The 23,333-nt window shown below is 37.5% G+C and overlaps 1 protein-coding gene and 1 long non-coding RNA gene across 5 annotated transcripts in view; one reads left to right on the forward strand and one right to left on the reverse strand.

Annotated features, from left to right (window-relative positions):
- The window catches only part of LOC139776684 (protein FAM13B), a 54,489-nt gene that overhangs the window by 27,384 nt on the left and 3,772 nt on the right, over window positions 1-23,333 (forward strand). For all 3 annotated transcript variants that reach the window (XM_071713550.1, XM_071713547.1, XM_071713549.1), the window contains 6 exons: window positions 19,526-19,696; window positions 20,236-20,377; window positions 20,691-20,924; window positions 21,815-22,024; window positions 22,257-22,907; window positions 22,991-23,238. In XM_071713550.1, the coding sequence (XP_071569651.1) occupies window positions 19,526-19,696; window positions 20,236-20,377; window positions 20,691-20,924; window positions 21,815-22,024; window positions 22,257-22,907; window positions 22,991-23,238 (1,656 nt within the window). The remainder of the gene's footprint in view (window positions 1-19,525; window positions 19,697-20,235; window positions 20,378-20,690; window positions 20,925-21,814; window positions 22,025-22,256; window positions 22,908-22,990; window positions 23,239-23,333) is intronic.
- LOC139776698 (uncharacterized) lies at window positions 127-6,380 on the reverse strand. Of its 2 annotated transcripts, XR_011719152.1 has the most exons (3): window positions 5,121-6,380; window positions 2,321-2,647; window positions 127-2,212 (listed from the first exon to the last, which is right to left on the reverse strand). It is a non-coding gene; the product is annotated as an uncharacterized lncRNA (long non-coding RNA). The 2 variants fall into 2 exon arrangements; XR_011719151.1 differs by having other exon boundaries at window positions 127-2,647.

Here is a 23,333-nt window from a genome sequence, read left to right on the forward strand (position 1 = left end):
GTTCACGTGTTGCCCAAGTGGCCTCCTATTTCCTAGTGTTGTTGTCCCTGGTATGTCGTTTGGATCCAAAAATACTGGCAACTTATTCAATCTCAGTTTGGCAAGTAATATAAAAGAACACTCGTATATCTCTTACAGGAAGGTTTCCAACAATTTATTTCGCAGATTATGTCACCGTAAGATATTTTGCGATTATTTCTGCAACCTCATATAACTTCTTTTCTCGATACGAAGTTAAACGTTAAAACAGTGACGCAAATTTATTTTTGCATAAAGAATCTGATTCATATTTTATGTAAATGTAAAATATATAGTACAAAAAGTAACATATTTCTACATTAATGTATAGTTATACACGTCTTGCATTTTTTAAAATTGAAGATATATTGGAAAAATATATAGGTATATTGCTATTGTATTAAATTAAACTCAAATTCTCCCTTTTCTCTCAAAATTTCGTGTATAAGCAAATTATAAAAAAATTTGAGGATAAGTACCATAAGTAAGTTTAGACTGTTAGAAGAATCAAATTAATTATGCGATTCTTTAAACCTCTGTAAAACATTATTAGAGCTTATTAAAAACATGTCTATAGAATCGTTATATACATAAATTTTTTGGAAGAAATATTTGATACCTCTTTGTCTTTAATCCTTCTTATTACATCGTATACTTATCAGGTTACCTAAAAATTCTTCGTAGTGAAATATAGAGAGCGGATTAAATTTTTATCCCATTGGCGCGGCGCAGTCTAGATAAGGAGAGAATAGAATAAACATCACAACGCGCGAGACAATATCTCCCCTTTATTACGCGATAAGATAAGAAGGAATGTAGCGTAGGATGACACATTTCGACACATTTTAAAATGAGCCGCGGAGGTATTTGTTTGTGGCGAGTAAAACGAAAAGCAAAAGCTCGCCGAACGCTTTTGCGCGTAGAAAATGCGTAAATCTTTTCGGTTTTTAATACGAATTTATTTTGCATTCGACGCATACGACAATCAAACGTCATCTGAACAAAAGGATGAAATCGTTAACGGCCGAAATTATCTCGCCCGCGGAATTCGAGGTGCGTTTTATTACGCGCGCGCGAGCGTGTGACCGGAGAACATGACGCACTCGGATTTCTCACACACCGATTCGATCAGTAACAATGCCGCGACACGCGATATACCTGGATCAGATAAAGCCGTCGATTAATCGGAAGCCACGGATCGATTAAGCGCGCCGGCGATCCCATAGATTGAAGTAGCAAGCTCGTCGACGACACGCGATATCGCGAATTTTCCACGCGTCACTTGCGGAATCGTCGATTAATTAAAGTGGATATAACGAACAAGATTCGTCAATTTTGCAAAATCACGTGTGCCGAACCAAAAATGGTCAAAACATGTTTTTGCCATTATATGAAATTTAAATATTAAAGCAAATGTCAAGCTAAGTTAAAGTTGAAATATTTGTGAAATAAAATTAAAATTACGTCGCTTTTTTTTTTATTCGTCATATAATATTTTGTGTTTTTAAAACATAAATTAAAATATATTTTGTAAAGAAATTGTTAAACATAAAATGAAAATTCTGATTTTAAATAAAATCTTTTTGAATAAATGCTGAAAACATTAATTATTCGTTGAATGTTAGGGCGATGATAAATATTGGTGAAAAGATCCTTAACGTTTTACCGGCATGTAAAGACTATTATTATCGGCAACTACGGTTGATAGCAGAGTTATTTATACAAAGTTGTAACCTTGTAAAAAAAATACGTTCATCTCTCAGCTTTTAAAAATATTTTTCTTTCCTATCGCAATATTGGCGTTGCTTCTGTTCGCGGAAAGTTCGTTACACAATTATACACATCAGCAATTATCGATGAGATTTAATTTTAATGTATGCAAGCTGCAAAACTGATAAGTGTAATAAACTGTTAACAAGCGTATCGAATAGGTGACGCTAATAAAGGAAATAGTTGTCGAGAGTTTTTGCACGCGAAGAAGTTTTGCGAGTTTTGCATGAACTCGCGATATATCGGATCTAATGTAATTGCGTATCTTAAAATTTAATACGGCGCTTATCGATCTTACGTAACAGCCTAGACACGTACAAGCGCTGGTTATAACAAAAATAAACTACGCTGCGTATCGTCTCTGTCAGTAGTCCGCTCCAAATATTTTCTTATTTGAGAGTCCTTTTTAAGAATTCTCCGAAGTCTGGAAAAAGGAAAACATTGGACAGGCAGATCGTTACATTTTAAAATATTTCAGATATGCGAGACATTAATATTTTTCTCCGCGAGAAATGCGAAAACTTTAACATACCGGCTGCTAAGTTGGGAACTACCCCAGCGTGATGCTCTAGGATTACTTTCGCGTAGACGGAGAACTGCGCAGTTTTCCTCGATTCAACGTGGAGAAGGGTCGACCGGTCGATCTCTCTCTTTCTCGCGCGCGACTCCGTGAATATGATCCTGGCAGCCGACCAGGACTTCATTTTAAGCATCGACGGTCTCCGGCCACATTCCACGCCGTAATTCCGTAGCGGCTCCGCCACAAAGCGTCTTCCTATTCCGCCATCGTGGTCGGGCATTCTCTTGAAAGAATTTTTTACATTTCATCCCTCGCCGCCCTCTCTCGCGACAATAATTCCTGTAGCACGAGAAATCGACGAGTGGCAGAGGTGCATTTAAACTGCTCAATTACTGCCATTAAATTTGTGTAACTATAAAATTAGCTCCGGTTGAACAACTGAGTGACTTGACAATCAGAGGCGTTGATAAAAAATTGAAGGTTTCTACGTTCAGGGAAAACTAAAAACATATCTAAGCCATCTATAAAAACGTATAAAGAAAACTGATTTCGAAGTGATTGTTAATTAAAATATTTTATTCGAATGCAAATATAAATATTTGATTAAAATTTTGCTCTTAATGCAAGTGCTACGTCAAAAAATTTTTATTAATAAGTAATTAAAAATACGGAGATAATTAGAAACACTGCTGTAAATTAAATATTTACGCTTTTGTTGCATTTATATGATATAATTTTAATTCGTGGAATTTAATATTTAAATGTGACTGTAAATGAAATAAAATTTACACTTAGTATCCTGAATAGATCCCAAATAAATATTAACGAGCTGCTCTTATAAACTGTTAACACAATACTGATATAAAAAAAATGCCAATGCCAATGCCGATCGCATAATGATTAACATCTTGGTTTTGACGTAGGCGCGAATCTATCGGACTCACGATGGCCGCCGTGAATTAGAAGAGATAATCGTGTAAACTCCGGTATATAGAAATAGCTCCTACGGTCCGGAAATAGAGCGTAGTTTGCAGGGTCGAGTTGCTGATTCTGTGTTGACACGAGTCGATAAGACGCCGACTGATATGAAGGAAAATAAAACGAGAGACACGCAGGCAGGCAGAGAGCTTGCCGGGAAACCTTCATCTGAAACTGCTCCTTTCCGGTTTTGACGAGCTGAAAACAAGTGTATGTGACCTTGTTGTTAACGTGACATTTTATGACACGCCTGTTTCTCGTCTTTTTGTCATAGAACTCGAAATATCTGATTCTCACCGAATATAGTGCAAATAATAAGACGCGCATGCGAAATGTTGACAGTACAATTTTCACATTCCTCGTAATCTTCTCATTTGGAGGCTCTTCAAACGAAACTATTTTTGCAAGAGTCAAAAGAGTCACAGGGAATTAGCAAACGCTCAAATTTTTACTTATGTCACTCTTTACATTTCTTTTTATTCATTTTCACGTGTTATACAATTATATTTTTGATTTTGCTTCATACAGTTATAAGTCGAAACTTTGCACCGTCATATTTTTTAATAGAAGCATCTGACAAAAAAGTGTTTCGGACAAAACTAAGTTGTTTTCTTCCATAGAATTCAAAAATATAATTTTTTAATAAGGATTTTTATTTAAAATGTTAAAGTTAATCTCTGTTCGACCCACGCAAAGGGTTGGAGGACCAACCTCCATTCCAGTTTGAAGATCCATACCCTTCAGATCATACAATTCAAGACCTAAATCTTTAAAATTGATGAAATAGTTTCCAAGATATCGAGTTGTAAAGAATTATTTGGGCCACCCTGTATATATATTTTATTTATAAATTGCTTTTCACATATATATTTTACGTGATTCGATAGCATTCCGATTCTTTCTTCGCGAACGTCTTTTTCTTTCTCGTATTTTCATATCTCTTGAAAATACGTGTCCTTGAAACTCGCAATATCCAGTATAAAAATAACACGTTTGATGCTGTAGTATAAGTGAAAAAAAGGATTCCATTAACTTAAAGAGAAATGAAATTTATGAGAAAGTCTCAAGAGAATCAGAAGGGGAGCAGTTTCGAGCAGTTTTTGCCAGTTTTTCTTGATTCGCCACTGAATGATGAATTCGAGATAAATTACCCTGGAGAAAAGAGAAGAGAGGGGAGCATGATAAAGAAGAAGAGCGCGTATAAATCATCGATTTGCCGAGTCGCGAGGAAATTATCCGGAAGAGCAGCAATCTGCATCGCTGATAAGGTAGCATTTTCGGGTACAAGAACGAATGTTTTCAATGCGTGATCGCTAATCGCAAGGTTATCGCGCGGGGTATATCACTGCCGCGGTATTAATTACATCACTCAGTATGCGACACGTCTCACAACTTATCAGACGGAGCCTTTTTGTCTCGCGATCGTGGCCTAATCAGTCGTCCGTTAACAAACGTCTATATTTCCGAGGAAATATACACTGTACTGCTAAAATAGATCGCGAATCTAATTATCGTGACACTTGAATGACCATCGTCGTTACTCGGTGGATTTTTATAAAGTCTACAGTCAACTAACAGTCAACTTCCTACATCGACGATAATTTTGGCAATAAATGTCTTGGATAACGTCCATGAGCGACAAATGAGAACAGGTGAGTTAATAATTTACGACTTGACGGAAGTCATTTCTACCAAATTTAATTCTTAATGTTACGCGATCCGAGAACAGGATGAAACTTGCGAATTCCTTTCTGAGGAAACATAAACATAATCCTGAAGTAAAATGTGTATAATTATCTTATATATGTATAATTACATATTGCGCATTACATACCTTTACACACTCGTTATGTTCATAACTTGTGAGAGATTTTCGTAGTATGGGGCAGGAAGTTCCAAATCATGTCTCCAAGTCTTCGAACTAGTGGAGTTTCTTTTTTTGGCAGAGTTATTCCCGACACATTTCTGAAACTAAATTGTTTTGTATTCTTTGTAACTGTATTTACCATCCCCTTACCCTCGGTTCAAAACCAGCTCATAACTGCAATCGATACTTAGGGCGAATCTTTGTTTCGTAACTTGAAATAAACTGTTACGCTCTAAACAGGTTTCAAAGTGATTATTTTCACAACGCCTATTGTAATAGAGGCATAAATCACTGCACCGATTTGCAATAGAAGCATAAATTACCAATTTGAAAATTTTTTGGATATTAAGGTAAATGTAGCAATGCCTGACCAGTCAGTGGACACGTATCTATGTCTGGACATCTTTATCATTTTAGTCCTTAAATAAGTATAATTAACGCGAATTAACGTTTGGATACTATAACTAAAGTTTCAAAATACGAGAAAAATATTTTTATCTTTGATTTTAATTCGCGTTATACTTATACATAGGTACGTGCCCACTAACTGTCCAGGCATTGGTACATTTATCTTAGTTTTTATTTAAAAAGATTCACAATTTTTCGTCACGAGATTAAAATGTCTGATTATCAGTGTCACGTTTGAGGTTTGCGGTCAAAACTTATTCAGCTCGATCTCATTCAGTTCGAGCTTATTTATGCGCGAAAGGTTATCGGGAAACGTTATTGTCCTGAATGCGTTACATCGACAAGCAAGTCAAGGAAATGAACTTGCTGCGAGTTGAGCCCTCCGTTTGTTCTTCTCTCGCATCCGTGTGACTTAAGGCGTGGTCTTTCTTTCATGGGTGGATGAATCACAATACACCCATACGTACGCACTCTTGTCGACCTTGAATACATCCCTACTCCCGGTTTATCCTGAATTGGATGATGATGTGTTTCACGAAAGTAAAAAGAAGTTCTCACCTTCGCACTCGGCCATAGGAATATTCCGCGACCGGATTGGCTGCGAGTATACGAGGTATCTCAAAACTATCGCTTCGATATTAGAAGACAGATTTAGAAAAATATTAATATTAATATCCACCGCGCGCTACGAAAATGTTTAACAATAAAAGTCGAAATTTATTTTATTCTCGAAAATTAGAAATAAGAGATCTTATTTCTTATAATTGATTATAATTTACTTTATTCTCACTTGATATATACTATATTCATTTAGCTTAATTTATCTTGACACTCTAACTTAATGTCGACAAGATATTTAATATATTAGATATTTAAAAGATTAGATTTTAAGTTAATCATTGACGATACTAAATTTATAATTATCAAGACTTTAATTTTAGGACACTTTGTAAAATGATATCATGTCTCTCTCAGAGGATATTTTAGAGATTTCTCTATAAAAACTTTCGGACATTTTAAATCACGATATTTTAAAACACATAAATCAATATCTTGTTATAACGCATTCCTGAATAACTGCATTTACAGTTATTATAGGTAGCATCCAGTAGCGTTATATTAATTGTTATTTCATGTCATAAGTACTTAATCAATTAGCTGTCAATATGCCCGGTAATCTTTTATTGCATTTAATTCGATATCACTGAATTCCCAATGGTCTTGTTCTTTTGCTTCTGATAAATATTTACTCTAAATTTGTTATACTCGTTAAAGGCTATTATTTATTAACTTATTAATTTTCGTAACTAAATATAAAATTTCAAATATTTTAAAAGATTTAAACTCAAATGAATTAAAAGCTAAAGTTAAAAAATTTATTTCGATTTTTTTTTCGAAGAATAGTTTCTTTTTAGGAAAAATAGAAAACGATGAATCAATGCATAACATGATTGTGCATTATCGTCGGCTATGCTCTTCCGTCGTAGGCAGCGGTCCAAGAATGATGTAACGTTTCCTAATAGATTTCATCGGACTTCAACCAAGTCTGGCACGAGTGGCCAGAGGAAACATCCGCTTGGAAAAAGCCGGTTTCGATACAAGACACGTGTCTGCGGTAATGTAAATAGCGCGGCCGTCGTTTAACTGAAAGAACTTAAAAAAATCGCTGACACTGAAATCTGGCAATAGGGTTCATAAATCACGTTTTCGAATATGCAGTCACACAAAAATAGTATATTTATATTTACTGATGACAAATGGCACAAGGTATCTTTATAGAAAAGAGACATTTTTAGACTTTATACATATATAATAATTCCAATTATTATTAATAATTATATAATATATTAATTATATAATACCACTTTTAAAAATATAATCACCATGAACTAGATTTAATATTATAATATTGTTGTATAGAATTGTTTAAAGGTATACAAATAAAGGATTAGATTTTAAAGATTTTAGTTGTCTGATTTTTATGCAAATTGCTTTTATAGCTGTTTAATTTCTAGGAAAAAATCAATGGCACCGTCCGCAACTTGCGGAAATGGGGAGCAGGTCGATTACGTTAATCACCTCGTAACTCGCTCCTAAACGCTCCTAAGTTTGCTCGTAATTTTTTATCGTGCCGATATAATTATGTTGCACGACGAGGCGGAATTTTCCCGGTCGTAATCGTAATTAAAAACGGTATAGCGGGAAGTCGAAGGACTTCGAGAGATCGGGGAATGAAGTACCATCGGATTTAAGGGTTTTATTTTTTTAGAAATGTCGGCAATTGACACATCGCAGAGAAACGATTACGCGAAATATGCAATTGTAAATCGCGCAATCATAACATGGGCTTCTTTTCGGAATCTCGTTGTGGGTGTACCGATTTCGAAACGTAGCATGGAAAAATAACGTTCGTTTTATATGCATACGCATGACTCACACGCGACGATTCTTTTGAAGTTTTGCAGCAACAAACACAGCTTGCTTCTTCTTTTATCCGCGATACTTCTTTTTTATTAGCCATGAATTTACGATCATCACAATGACTTTTTTCCACCCCGCAATTATCATTGACAAAAATAAAGATTGTTTAAATTTTTTGTTTTAAAAAGCAAGACATTTTTTTAGTTGACATTATAATAACTTTTCTAAATATATGAGCGGCAGTAAGAAAGTAAAAGTTTATCACGTAGTTAATAACACAGTATTATGCATAAATAAATAAGATTAGTAAAAATTATTTCAAGACAGTATGTAAATAATGCGTACGTAAATCATTTTCAGATAAATATGGTAAATATGTATATTTTTAGAAATATTTTTAAATATATATTGATAAAGTAAAGTTTCTACGTTTTCTATTACATAAAGGAAAAAATTGTCTATATATTAAGTTCTGCCAAAATATGATCAGTTCCAGAAAATATTATCAGAAGAATCTTGATGTATAGCTTAATATTTTCGTTTTCTTAATTAAATCTCTCTGACATAGATGAATCACTGATCTAAGGAGTTCTCTTATGAGACGAAGAAAGCTCCGCGAAGTGTAATTTAGTTATGAACACACAGCTCGCTCGTGTTCATTCGTCGTCGTAGATTTTACGATGTACGCCCAGATCGCTAAATGTATGTTGACGACGACCGAAAATAGAGCCGTTGACGTCAAGGGTACCAAACGCGCGCGCGCGAAATCATGAAACATATATACAAGCATAATGATCGCATTCGGCACGGCGAGCATTACTACGAGCCACGGGTTACGTGCCTGTCGTGTATACGTCGCAAAAACCAGCTAAAACGAACGCCAAGTCGTTAAAACCTAGCTATACCGTCCTTCCGGTAACTCTTGCGACATATCGATCTCGATTTAATTTTGACCGTCTCTGAGCAGAAGCGAGAGATCGATAACGATCGCATTCGTTACACATATTTTATTATTGTAATCGAGAAAATGGGCCTATAAAGGTGACAAAATGAAATAATAATCTCTTTCTTAATCGATACAACTTTTTAGGTGTGTTTGATCTAACTTGTCTGAAGCGCCGCGCCTATATATTAGACAAGAGAAACTGCACGATTCATTTACCTGATTAACTGAAAGAATTAATTTATTTTATGACGAAATTATAACTTTTCAATATAAACCAATACAATCTTGATAATATTTTAATTTGATAAATTTTTGAGCACTCGATTTCTTCTTTTATTCTCCGTCAATACTTCAAATACTATATTATTTTAATATCTTACGCGAAAAAGAGGATTATTTTAAAAACTTAATTTTCTAGATGCAACTATTATCCGCATAATTTGTTAGATTGCGGCACCACCGTTTAATTCTCTTACATTTCATCACATTGTAATTCAATGTTTCTGAAAATTCCATGAAAACATTTCCAATTGGTGAAGTGAATTACGCACTTATGCAATTTTTGCCAATAATTATACATAATTGAACTAGAAAAACTCACGTGCTCTGATGACTGACGTATTCCGCAGACGAGCTTATTATCTTTCTGGATAAACTAAACATGACCGCGACGAGCAGCTTGTATCGCTCTTTTCCTCCCTCAAACATTTATTCAAATGGCGCAATTTTACAACGTAATTTTGCAGAAGAAATGGCCCGGCCGTCTCGCAAATATCGCGCGATATCGGATCTATTTTTCATCTTCCCACTCCCTCTCTCGCCCCCTTCTTTGCCTCGACTAATATAACCGCAACGTATCCGAATTGAGAATTGTTTTTGATCGACTGTACATAAATAATAGCCGGCGTGTTATACTGAGTGACGTATCGATTGACGCAGCTACATTTATATTTATTTAGTTCTCTCGTGCACACAATGCCGAATAAATATTTTAATTTGCATATCAAATTTACTCGTTCTTTTCTTTTATTTAAACAACGTCGTTGCAATAATAAATTATATATTGCATATTTAAAAGGGATGTAAATATTTAATGTGCAAACAGGGAGGTTTACATATTTTATGGGAACAGAGATTGCGCCTGTCCAACATTTATACCTTGATGAATTTTTTCCGTGTTGTCCGTTAAAGATAATTACAATAATGTAGATTTAGTTTGAAAAAAGTTAACTTTTTAAATCTGATTTTAATATTAGCATAGGAAGTTGATAATCGGATGGGAATTTAATTTTTCGACGTCGAAAAGATTAAAAAATGCATCCACACGTCGACACCCGAGCCTCGAGCTTTTCGAGCGCAGCTTCTGCGGCGCAGAAGGTGGTGCATCGAGATTCGAGACTTGGTTTCTTTCGGCCATAAAGCTTACGGCAGCTCGGGAACGAGCTTCGGAAACCGGTTCCGAGACATTTGTGTTTCTCTTATGCACGCGCGTCACACATATCGCGTGCGCATACGTGATGGTAAACGGCCACAACTCGGCCTGTCAACCGTGGTCAACCGGCCGGTAGGGAGAAAAAGGACGTCGGTTTTCTTTGCGATTTACGATTCACTGTAAAGTTCATTACGACCGCGCCGCGCAACCGAGAGAACTCCATGCATAATTCAGGGACACGACTCCCGAAAACAGCTTCGCGTTTTTTCGCAGGATTTCCATAGGAAATCTCCGCTCTTTTCGGCGGCTCGACTCCAAAATCGTTAACGATATTAATGACTTTCGAAGCGAGCAGCTCTCGTCTTAAAATTTCAAGTGACAAATTCGACATTAAGTCCGACGAAAATAAACGAAGCACAATACTGTTGCACAATATTGAAACTAAAACGCATATATAACAATTTCTTTATTTATCGGAGCAAATCGATCTTGGACTGGTCCCGCGTGTAAATTCGCGTGCGATTGCATGTTGCAATGCAGAGAAAGGACCGCGTGAACGGGTCCGTTCTGTCACGTGCACGCGCGACGCGACAGCGCGATATAGACGAAGGAGTAGACGGCGGAGTAGCGCAGTCGGTTTTCCGCCGGCGTCGTGCGTGCACATGCGAGAAAGAGGATATACGGCGATTCGCGTGTATTGTGCGTGTGCCGCGTGCAGCGTGCCTGTGAAAACGCAAAACGCAAAAATCATCCTTGACGCGCGCGAGCGCGTGTAGGCGCGATCCCTCCTCTCGTCTCTTCGCTGTCTGGAAACCGGAGCAAAGAAAAAAAAAAGAAGCACCCGCACATCTTAAAGGCACAGTGTTCGAACAGTGCGACGGGAGACCGCGTGACCGGCACCGCGCGGCACGACGATCACCCTGACCCGGTCCTAATTAATCGCGTCCGCCGCAATTAGTCGCGAACGCGAGCCGAGGATCGTTAATTGAAGAGCCGGCGGAATTCATTCGCCGGCTACGGAACGTCCTTCCATCGAGAACGCTAACTCTGGTTAACCGAATTTTCTCCGTCCGGCTGTGTTTACGGGTAAGACCGTAATTCTCGGATAATTAAATTGTATTGTAATGCAGCTTCGATCATTAAATTACCGCGGCTTTGATCGCCGATCGGTTGAACATCGCTTGGACCCGTCGAATGTCGAAAGCGTTTACTTGAGAGACTGACATTAGCGACAATTGTATACGTCAACGTTTTACACGTAAAACATCTTAGAATCCAAAAAAGAATTGGCACAAATTCACCGATAAATCCTCAGACGAATTTAGAATCGATCTCGAAACCGAAGTTTCCCCTTTCCAGAGTCTAAAGCTTTCTAAACAGCACTTTCCCAGGGTACCGAGGCTCCAAGGCTCCGGGGTTAATGTGATAACGAGATTTCCGTACAAGAGGTTCCCTCGTAATTTATCCGTTTGTTATCGTCAGAGATTCGAACAAAAACGAGAACAGACAGATCTACCGTTGAATCTCGCAAATAAATGCAATTTTCAGAATATAGCTTTCGAACATTCATGGGTGCGATGTGTGTCCGTGCGGATTGGATATTACTCCGCGATATCATCAGTTATCGTCGATAATAGATAGATTGTAGTACATACAGAGTGATTCACCATTATTGTCTCATCACCAATGGAGCGCAATTGGATTATTTTCAATGGTCATACATACATGAATGCCGTAGAGATACTCTGGGAGAAATTTTGACCGGTTTTCTTGCAGTTAAGCAACTTAGGCCCAGTTTCACAAGTGTCGGTTAACTTTTAATCTTAGATTAACTCACTCTACGTCTCTTTCTAAGGGGGACGTTAGAAGGAGATGAAGAGTGAGTTAATCTAAGATTAAAAGTTAACCGACACTTGTGAAACTGGGCCTTAACATTTTGGTTAGTGCCCCTTAATTGAAAATTATCTTTGCGTAACTGAATATCGACAGAACTAATTGAGAGAATTGACTAGTATAACTTAAAAATATTTGAAATAGATAATATAGAATAGCTAATTACGATTTTTAATTACGCGGGGCTTATTAGAGTTACGAATCCAAATAATTTTGATTACTAATTGTGGGCCCCAAAGTGGGTTGCTTAACCATCTTTTTTTCCTCAGAGTAAAAGTCTAGACTGAAACAGTCTCCTTTAACTAATGTTTACTCTCGTGTGAAAATAAATAGAAATAGGATGATTTTGTATGCGTTCACATAAACTTGATAGTGCTATCAATCTAGCGAATACGGTTTCTTTTAATGCAGACATCGTTTCGAGCCGGTCATCACGGAACCGTGATGATCCTTTTAAATTTCGAATCCTGCGTCATCGTGCCATTAGTGTTTTAATGCACTCGTTCATCTGTCGATACTCGAAAGTTAAAATTAATCGCTGTACTAGTAACTAGTAACGGTTCGGCAGTAGAGACAGATCGCTCTGTATCGACATCTGCAAACGTCATCGGCGTAATGACTGGATAATCGCGCGGAAATCTCCACCGGCGCAGGCGGTGCTTTATGCGCTCTTTCTGTGTTACCATGCAGTTGCCGGCAATCAATCGGACGAGCGGAAAAGGAACGAGCCGCTTTTCTTGCGCGCAAGTGCGTTCCTCCGGGGAAAAGCAAAGCCGCGCAGAGCATTACATCGCCGATCATCGTCGCGCGTGATACGTCGTTCTTCGGTGATCGTACATATCGGGATCACCATTATCGTTCGTGTGTGCACGCGTTTGATTGTGTGCGTGCGCGCGCGCCCGCACGTTCTCCACCTTCTGTCCGTCTGTACGTCTCTCACCTGTGTGTAAGTCCCACGTGCAGACTACCATAAATGTTTCATCGAATCGCCGAGAGACTCGTCTCCGCTCTGCCGGTTGCGCTGTCTCGTCGTTGGAAAAGAAAGTTGACGCTCGCGATTACATGAGCGCGACGCGCGACAGCGGGGGACCCGCGTGCCCGTGAGTTGCACATTTAGCATAATTTTGCGCGGCGATGACTTTGCGCGAACGCGCGCGCGATGACGTTGACGCTGCCGCGATCCGCTCCGGTTTTATCCACGCGGTGGTTTCGGAGCAAAGACGATCGGAAGCGAGGCGGCCGGAAGCAAAGTTGAGCAGCGAACAAGCCGGGGGTCTCGTTTTCATTTCGGCTGACTGCGGAAGCGCGAAAGTTACGTCAAAGTTTGCGGCAGTCTCATTGTCAGATAACGTGAGAATTATTTTTGTCATATCGAGATCGTGTCGTCCTGAAATATTGAATGTAATAAACTTTCTAGGAACTATCGCGAATTTCTCTGCGAAGAGATAGACAGATATTTGAATTATACAAACAAAATTTGTATATTTGAATCAAATAATTGAGTAATTTCATTTATGTACTACATTAAAAGAAGATTAAAATAATCGGCTGTATATTATTTTCTGTAAACTGTAGCCCCAGACCATAACATCCTTCTCAAAGTATCGAGCTAACAATAAAACACAAAGCTAGAACACGCTCGTATCGATGGAAAACCGCTAACAAGAAGCAACTTATCATGCATACTTACTGAACGAACGGCGCAACAGTTTTAACCAGAATACAAATTGCAACAAAATAACTCGATAGCACTTGTAAAAAGAAAAAAAGAGAATGGTAAAATCTGATCTAACAATAAAATATTTAGACGTTGAACACCTTTAACCTTTAGAGGCCGGGAAAAGGACTTGAAGAGTTTTTTTTTTTTTTTTTTACTATTTTTCCCTTATTCAACACACAAATTTTGCCCGAAAACATCAAATAGCTTGTGTTTTTTGGGTGGTCGATATTTCGACCACCCCCGGCCTCTAAAGGTTAAAGATATAGATGACATCTCATATTATAGTGAAGTCTCGATAGATTTTACGTTCTATACATAGATATTGACATGAATGTAAAATTGCTAATCAAATTTTAATTGCTTTAGTTTAATTCTTAATGTAAACTCTGACTTGATTTCATTATTTTATTTTCCGTGCCAAAATAGTCTCTACGATATTCTACTTTTATGCCATGCCATGTTTTTTTCATGTCACTTTAGATTCAGTCGTTCCAAAGTTAATTTATGAAATTGTATCGCAAGCAATTGTAATAGAGAAAAAAATGAAATGTTTCATGAATTTCAGGATGCTTCTTAAGATCTGGAAATTCCTGAAATATTGTATTTTGACTTTAGTCTCTACAATGTCGGCAGATCGCACGGGCGCGTTTTGTATCTCCCGTTTGCATTACGGTGCATCAGAAGGCGTTCGAGCATCAGCACATCGTCTCGCCGAACGGCGCGGCGCCGTAAATCCACGGTAATTCGTGAAAGAGCTGAGGCCTTACAGTTAGAACGCGCCGGAGCTCAACGAAGAGTAGATTTCCACGTAGCCCTTAATCGAAATTTATTAACCGTGGCACAAGTGCAAGTATTACCGCGTGGAATTACACCGCGCGGATTGGATAACGCTCGCGCGTCGCTTATTATGCACCTTGATATCGTTTCACGCCAGGAAATTCCTTATGCAACTGGCTAGACGGTAACGATCGCTGACATAAGACAAATAGCCGTCTATTTTTAGAAGCGATATCACGAGTCTCCGGCGCGAGAGTTTGACGTGTTCGATTGTCTCTTAACACCGATAAAATAACGAAAATATGTCAAGAAAAGAAATCGATGCATTATTAACCCTTAAGTGCGTGCATATGTACAAAGCGGCTTTCGATGCTCCGTATATTCTCTCTTATGAAGTTCGAACTGAAAACGCGCGGCTTTGCACATCTGTAAAGGGCCTTCTCTGGCTCTTCCGGTTCTCCTTTTTCTTCTGAATGGGAAGGCCCTTTTGTAGGCCTTCCCACCTGTAAAGGGTTGAAATGAAAGAAATTAAAGAAATTAAAGAAGAGTTTTTTAAATATTTTTGTAAGATTCTTTAAGTAGTCATTATTTATTTAAAAAAAAATACAGAATGCTACAAATTGCGCATTTAAGGGTTAAGATGCATTAAATTGTTAGGAAAATATCAAATAAATTTTGAACCATTAGTAATTTTCTGTAGCTTACATATGTAACTTATATAGGTAGCTTATATATATAGGTAAATTTAACTACTTCAATTATTTGATTTTTCAATCTTACGGAAATAGATTTTAATAAATATCATAAATTTATAGTCGCATAGTAGGTCTGGACAGAGGTAAACAAGTCGCGTGGAAATCTTTCTAAAAGATACAAAGTAAATGACTGTCACGAGCCCCCGTTTATGTTAATTGACATTAATCTACGCGGAACAAAGTTTGCAGGCGAACGGCGAGTCTCTAGCCGCCCGTTCGAATTAATCAAATTATGTCTTGTGCGAGTCCGGCCTGCCAATTTATTACATCTATTCACGTGACGATGCATCATTCTCATCATCATCATCATCGCGTCACCTCGATTGTCCCTCAATAAGCTTGCGCTTCTTTGCAAACAGCGCGCTCCGTTTTGTCACGTACTTTCCTATTCATTCGCCGATCTCCGCGATCGGAAGAACATCGCGCGCGAATATCGTGTCTCGATCTACCAATTGATCATCGCATGTATCTGATTCCGAAAGAAAGCAAAGAAACTGATGTTTACGGCTGGAGAACCGAGGAGCTAATTGGAGACGCGAGATGAAAAGTGCGATTGTCAGGATTTTTCGTACGGATGCTGATGTCACCAACACTATGATAATGACGTAATTAAAATCTTATTATTTTCTACAACGAAAGTGCGAAGCTCTCTATCAATATGCTGTGACTATTCAAGTAATATTAACCAATTTCTCGGTTGACCCAAATATTTTTTAAAATTCATAAATCGTCTCTTATGTAAGACTGCTACCATTTTGCAATGACGCATTATAATATGTATTTCAATTCGTATCTGTGTTTGCGCAAATGTCCAGGATATAACAGCAACGTTCGCAAAGCACTAAATTGATGCGCGTTTCATTAAGGATTGATCGCTCAGTAATTAACGGCGCGTTACCGGCACGAATGACAGCGTAATTGGCTCACGGTCGTGTTGATATTCCTACGATATGAATTTTCTGTTCTGTGACCACCAAAAGCGATGTAATGACACACAAAAATATCACATCGTCAGAATTTTCCTAATCTTTGATTATATAGGTACACAAACAATATATGTGCACTCGAAGAAGTTATATTTAGAGTCTGGTGCAGCTGCGATGCCCGACTCGCCTCGAGGCTTTTAATTGAGTCTCCGCGATGTCTGATTAGGATTTCCTTTTCCTGTTGGTCGTTGTGTATACTTCACAATAGATTTTATAGCGACATTTAAGCGTTGCTATATAAATATTCCCTCGGATATTTCTAAGCATATCGAACAAGTACATATGTTCTATTTGAAGACCGTCTTTCTTTGACGTAAAGGTATTTATTTGAATAACAGATTTAGCAGTTTTTAATTAAATATTAAAATTATAAAGTCGCTGCAATCGTCTTTTAATATTGTTTAGGCAATATTTTAAATTATAATATTGTACTTATAACATTTATAAATGTACGTGGAACGAATCTTTAGTAGTCTATTATTATAATTTTGGAAAGCTTATTTAATCGACCTAAGAAATTAATAAGCATTTTTAAAAAGTATTGAATCAATAAAATAAAAACGTAAAAAGATTGTAAAAGTCGAAAGAGATTGCATAAGAATGATATGGAAAAATTTGCGAAAAATGATTAAATATCGGTTTTTATTTTCATCATACTTGATACGAGCGTTTTGCTGTCGAAAACATTGATGAAAATTGAGGCGTACATTGTTGCGTCATACCTTTATTTCCGTAAGCTTCGCTTCTGCACGAAGAAGCTACGCGTGGTTTGATGAGTCACGATGAAAGTATCTATCCCGAGTATCTCTTATACTATACTCGGGTCGCGACTCGTGACACAAGATCAAGTCAGGCGTTGAGGACGTCCTAAATTCGCGAAATGAAAAAACTTAAATTCGTGAGGAAAAAGAAGAATCGTTTTCTCGAAATTAAGATAGCGCTGTCCCGTGATAAAGTTCAACATCTTTTATCATCAATTAGCATTTGTAATGAGAAAAAATGATGGCAAACTGAGGCGACTTTAATCTCGCATGTTCAAGAAAAAAAATAATTACGTGGAAGGATTAAATTCGCGAGACGTGAATTTAAATCGTATAAGTTGTGAATGTAATCCTATAAGGATGATAACGAGATTTCGCTGACTGCGATAATACTTTTGCGCGCGAGGAAACTTTCGCGGAGCACGAAAAATTGCATCTGGAAAAAGAACGTCCGGATTAGGCTGTAGAGTTAAGTGCAATAAGGTAAACGTAATTCACGTGCTGCTTTTTATCTCAGAGTGAAAAATGCGAATCTAAATCCGACTAAAATATCGTTTGGCACTAAAGCAACTATATTTTTAAACAGATTTTTTCACGTGACAATTAATAAATCGGAGAAGATAACGTCCAATATTAAATATAAAATTATTTGCGAAGAGGATAAAGAAAGAGGATTTTAAAGATTTTCAGGCTATTATGCAAGGAAAGTGACAATCGGAAAGTTACTGAAAATAAGTAGCTTATTTTGCAATGAGTGGGTAGAATAAAATAAATCAAACATTATACCATAAAAGAAATTTGTCATTTTTATTAATTTATAGGGCAAGAAGAACATATATTTATGAACTTGCAATTATTGTCCAACCTCAGATGATTGTCAGTTCGAAAATATAAATCACAGAACTACGCAACTGAATTGTTGTTTCTTTTTTTATGATATTTATTTTTGCAAGTTTATATATACCCATTTTTTTGCTAGACATGCATATGACAGACTTTTTCCTGCAGAACAGTATTTAATTTCATTTTATTCCGTCCATTGTTATTACAAACTAACAGATTTAGTTTCAACAATTTTCCGATTGTCGGAAAATATTGTATTTGCGTTAAAACGACCTACACTGAGACAAAAAATTGTTAATTCGAAAAAATATTTAGTCCGATACGTTCAACTAAACATTTTAGTTAATTAATTAAACATTAGTTGTTTCAACAATTTATTTAGTTTCTTTAATTAAGAATTAATTAATTCAACTAATGTTTAGTTAACTGACTAAAATATTTAGTTGAACGTATCGGACTAAATATTTTTTGTGATTAACAAATTTTTTTTTCTCAGTGTAGTAACCCAGCATTTTATTTCCCAGAGCCGAGAAAGCGAAATAAATATTTCGCGATTTTTATCGATGCATTACGATTTAATGGCACTGCCAGAATTAGTCGCGCGCGTCACAAATTATTCCTTAGGAAACCATCCTTTCCACACGACTGCAATTACGTCGTATTATTATATAGCGGCACCCGCGGCAAGCACGCGGACCCGATATTTTTCGCGCACGCAAACACGCCTCTAGCCGGTCGAATCCGGTTTGCGAATTTCGTAGTGATAAGAGAACCGTGCGCGCGATAATGGCTCTTCTCTATTGAGGTCCGACACTTGAGCCAGTCGTTTTGTAATTACTACGCTTCTCGTGCGATTGAAATGCAAAATAAACGCGTTCACCTGCCACATTATCTTAATTACTGTACGTGCCTCGTATTGTTCCCCGGTGTCTTGTTCAGGATCATCTTGTTTAACATTTCGCGTATCTCCGTTGCTCCGTCGCGCCCGTCATCGCGCATCCTACGTACGACAGATGTAATGGATCGCTTTATCCGGTCGACATTAGCGCGTGATGACTGAAAAAGAGAAAAATAGAGACCTTATATAATATTTCGCGCGGACGGGAGACTTGGCACATCGCCGACAATCGAGAGCAAGTGCGACTCGCTACGTCGCGCGTCGGCCTGACCGTCGCGAAAAATTGCCCGTCAATCTCTTTTTTTTCTTTTTATTTCCGCGGCTCCTTATCGAGTTTCAATACACGTTGATGTCTCGCCCGTTTCCGCACTCTCGTATCTCGCAAATTGCGCTTTTACTGCGGCCGATTGACTCAGACGGCAGTCGATTAAGTTCGAAGGCTGACACTTCAAGTTCGTCGCGCTTCGTTTCTACGATCTGACCTGGTTTCTCTCTCTCTTTTTTTTCCGCTCCTGCCCCCGTATGGCTGCAGTATCCGTGAGAATACGGTGAACGGCTTGGTACCTGCCGGCGACTGTAAGATCTGCAAGGATACGAGAGACGAGCCGAAGGACTCCGAGGGTTCGTCCCTGCTCTGCGCGCTGAAACCGCGTAAGCGCAAGGAACGTCGCGAATCCTGCTGCCAAGAACGGAAGCTAATAAGGTATACTTGCATTAAGAATCACACGAATCCTTCGACGTCGTTTATAACGTCTTTGATTTGATCTTGGATTTGAATTGAATTTTAATCTCACTAAACTGTTTATATTACATTTTGACAAACCAAACACCTTCAATTGGATTGAATTAATATTTATTGATGAAATCAATTTATAGTATAAATATTTTATTGCGCGCATTACAATTTTGTTGTTAGAGCACTTAATTTATGTAATTTGTGTTGTATTAATTATAACATGTAATAGCCTGTTATGTGTTATAATTGTGAAAGCGCTTTGCACGTGCGGTAGATCGCTGACAAATTAGTCCGAATTTCACGTAGTTTTGATTTCTCTTCGTTATTAAATTGGCTGTACTATTAACAACAAATATTGAATTTGAATTCGTGAGAATTATCGCGGCGCAGATATATGCAGCGTTTATTTGCTAAGTGCAAATTGAATTTTATGGATACTATTGGATACATTTGCATTACGGCGGATCTAGAAAAAATAATTGTACATGGAACTGTGTGCCTTTTAGGAGTAGCAGTGAGGAACGCGTTCTTGACAGTCCCACTGACGTCGCAGATACGATCAGGCGTGTAAGTAGCCACGAAGATTTCAATAGCGAGGAACATTTGCATACTTTGTCGCAACTCGGTCAAGACATGGGTCACGGCGTGGTGAGTATAATCACGGCAATATGTAATGCTCAACTCTCAAAATATGACATTTTTGTAATTATAATTTATGTATAATACTTCAGAAACATTTTCTAGTAAAGCTAATTGTCTGTTAACATTCTTTTATCTCAAACGTATTAAAAGTGGACTTCCGGACTTCCAATTATTGCATAATACATTATTAATTTTATTTTACATTTTAAACTAGAGATAATTTTTTGGTATATAATAAATTAATATTTTAAGAGAATTAAACATTAATCTTATCGTAAACGTAAGCTTGATTGCTAATCGATTTGTGATTTTGATGCAGAGATGTGGCGGATTACCGCTCCACGAAAGAACGAACGTTTCGCCGGTGTCGAAAAAATCGTCATCGGTGCCGTCGCCGTGCGAGGTGGTTGTGGCGACTGAAAAATATGACTGCGACGCCGAGAGATTGAGAAATAGCGAACGCTTCAGCAGAAGCATCACCCCGAGAGGCAGAAGACAAGCGCGCAGAAGAAGAGTACATAGAGTCCCGGATATTGACCAGAATTCCAGCAAGGTAAATAAAATCCTTCGATATTTTCGCCACAGAAACGGCAAAGGTTAAACTTTACGAGTCGTATATAATATCTATGTTTGTTAAAAGTTAATTTTAATTAAAATTCAATCTCAGTAAAGTAAATTCCAATATTGCAAGATGGCAATTTAAATTGCACTTTAAAAATTGGCAGCATATTTAAATTTCTAAGTGTGTGTGAAATTTTCAAACTATATACAATATGTGCGCACATTCTTAATAGTAGGGGAGAGTGGGGTAACTGCGAACACGGGGTAAACGCGAACGATATTATTGTAGTATATTATTAAACAATAAAATAAAGGTTACCGGCCAATAACGTTAAAATGGGACGTTTCGGCAACACCGTGCCTTTCTCAGCCAAATTTAATAGAATTAATAACATTATATATACGAATAGTCAGGAATCATACATTTCTACATCCAATCTCTTGCTCGTTATTGGCCGGTAACCTTTATTTTATTGTTTGATACATACGAGCCTGACCTTTATTTATATAGTATATTATTAATTATTAGAATAGTGATATTCTCCCACTTCTCGTACACGTACCACTGAGCGTATATCGGACTATCGCTGGGTGCGAGAAGTGGGAGAATATCACTACTCTAATATACTACAATAGTAATCGTTCGTGTTTACGCAGTTACCCCACTCTCCCCTAATAGGATTTTATAAATATTGAAGTGATAATATTGCGATACTTAAAATATATTTTTTATTATTTTATTTATAATTATATCCATAATTTATAATAAATTTATAATAAAAATAAATAATATTTATTATATAAATATTAAATATATTTAATGTGCCACATATGATGAATTATTTTTCATAAATAAAGGAATAAAGAATTTTATTTCTTTAGGAAAATGAAGAGGAGCCTGAAAATATGTACATCTCCAATGTATCACCGAGTCCTAACAGTCATAATGGCTCGCCAGCTCAAAGCTTTCTGGAGATGTTAAGCAGCGGACCGAGCAGATCACCTTCGCCAGCTCGTCCGCCCACTGTTGATCACGAGGATGTAAATAATCCCAGTTTGACTAATTGGGGCTTTCAACATTTGGAAGGAAACGTAAATATCTGGATTAATAAAAAAAATTAGAAGCCACGTATAATTATTAAATTATATTACACGAAATTAAACAATTAAATGTAATTTTAAACGAAAAATTAAGAATTATGTGAATAGAGATATGCAAAAAAATTGCACATATTAATCAAAATTAAAATTTTTGTCAAAAAATAAACGTTCGAATTTTTTTTGTATCGATTATACCATGGATGTGTCCAATGGATCTTGACAGGAAGAAGCCGTGGACGCTCGAGTAGAAGCTATGCTCTCGCCGAGGAACTCGCTGTTGGTACCCAGGAGATTTTATTCTGAGGAGGAGATACAGCCGAGCACGCTTAGCCCGTCGGAAATGGGACTGAAGAACCTTACGAAGCACATTAACGTCCTGAAGAAGAAGATCAAGAAGTATGAGGACGAGTTTGAAGAAAACTTCGGCTATCGACCGAGTCATTCTGACAAAATGAGCAATCGCGACATCAAACGGCTGTGTACGGAGCTGAATAAGTTGCGAAAGGAACACAAGTTACTAAAGGAGGATCCAATAGGCGCGCTTCTGGCCAACGCCAACAATCGACTGAACACCACTGGCAGTCCTATAAACAACAACAACGGCCACGAGAAATCCCAGGCGATGTCGATAGAAGAGGTGGTCAAGGAATCAGAGAAGAAACTCAGTGAGAAGCGCATCAAATACAATCGGTGCGATAACATGGAGGAGCTCAATTACGATCAATTGTTGGACGAAAAGACAGCCGTGCAAAAGGCGTTGCTTCAAATCGAGAATACTTTCGGCAGACCAGTCTCTAAGGAAGACAGAGCGGTCGTGCGACCATTGTACGATCGGTACAGAACATTAAAGAGATTGCTCATTAGAGCGGGCGCGGTAAGAATAATTAATCGTTATTAACTAAATATGATTTGAAATAAATAAAAAAAAAATGACAATATGTTTTATAAACGTTACAGAGCAAAAACAAGGACAGCATTTCGGAACTGGCCACGATCCTAGAGCACGAGACGATGGATTTCACGTCATCGAGTCTACCGGGAAATCCCGTGGAGACTGACAGAAGAGCCAGCGAACCTGACATGTCACATCGAGGCATCTTGGACTGTATCGATCCTATGGATCAATTACCAACCGACAGTGATAGCCAGCATAGCAGCAGCGAAGGTAGTCGCGGTGCAGGTGAAAGCCTTCACGCTCTTCCCCAGTAAGTTTAGATTAAGATTAAATATAGTTTGAAAAATTGTTACATATTCTCTTTTTTTGCCTCTATTGACTTTATGCTCTCAGAAAAGATTTTTA

This window comes from Temnothorax nylanderi, unplaced genomic scaffold, assembly GCF_030848795.1.
Source record: "Temnothorax nylanderi isolate EJ_2023f unplaced genomic scaffold, tnyl_v1.0 TNYL_tig0125_pilon, whole genome shotgun sequence".
Classification (NCBI taxonomy): domain Eukaryota; kingdom Metazoa; phylum Arthropoda; class Insecta; order Hymenoptera; family Formicidae; genus Temnothorax; species Temnothorax nylanderi.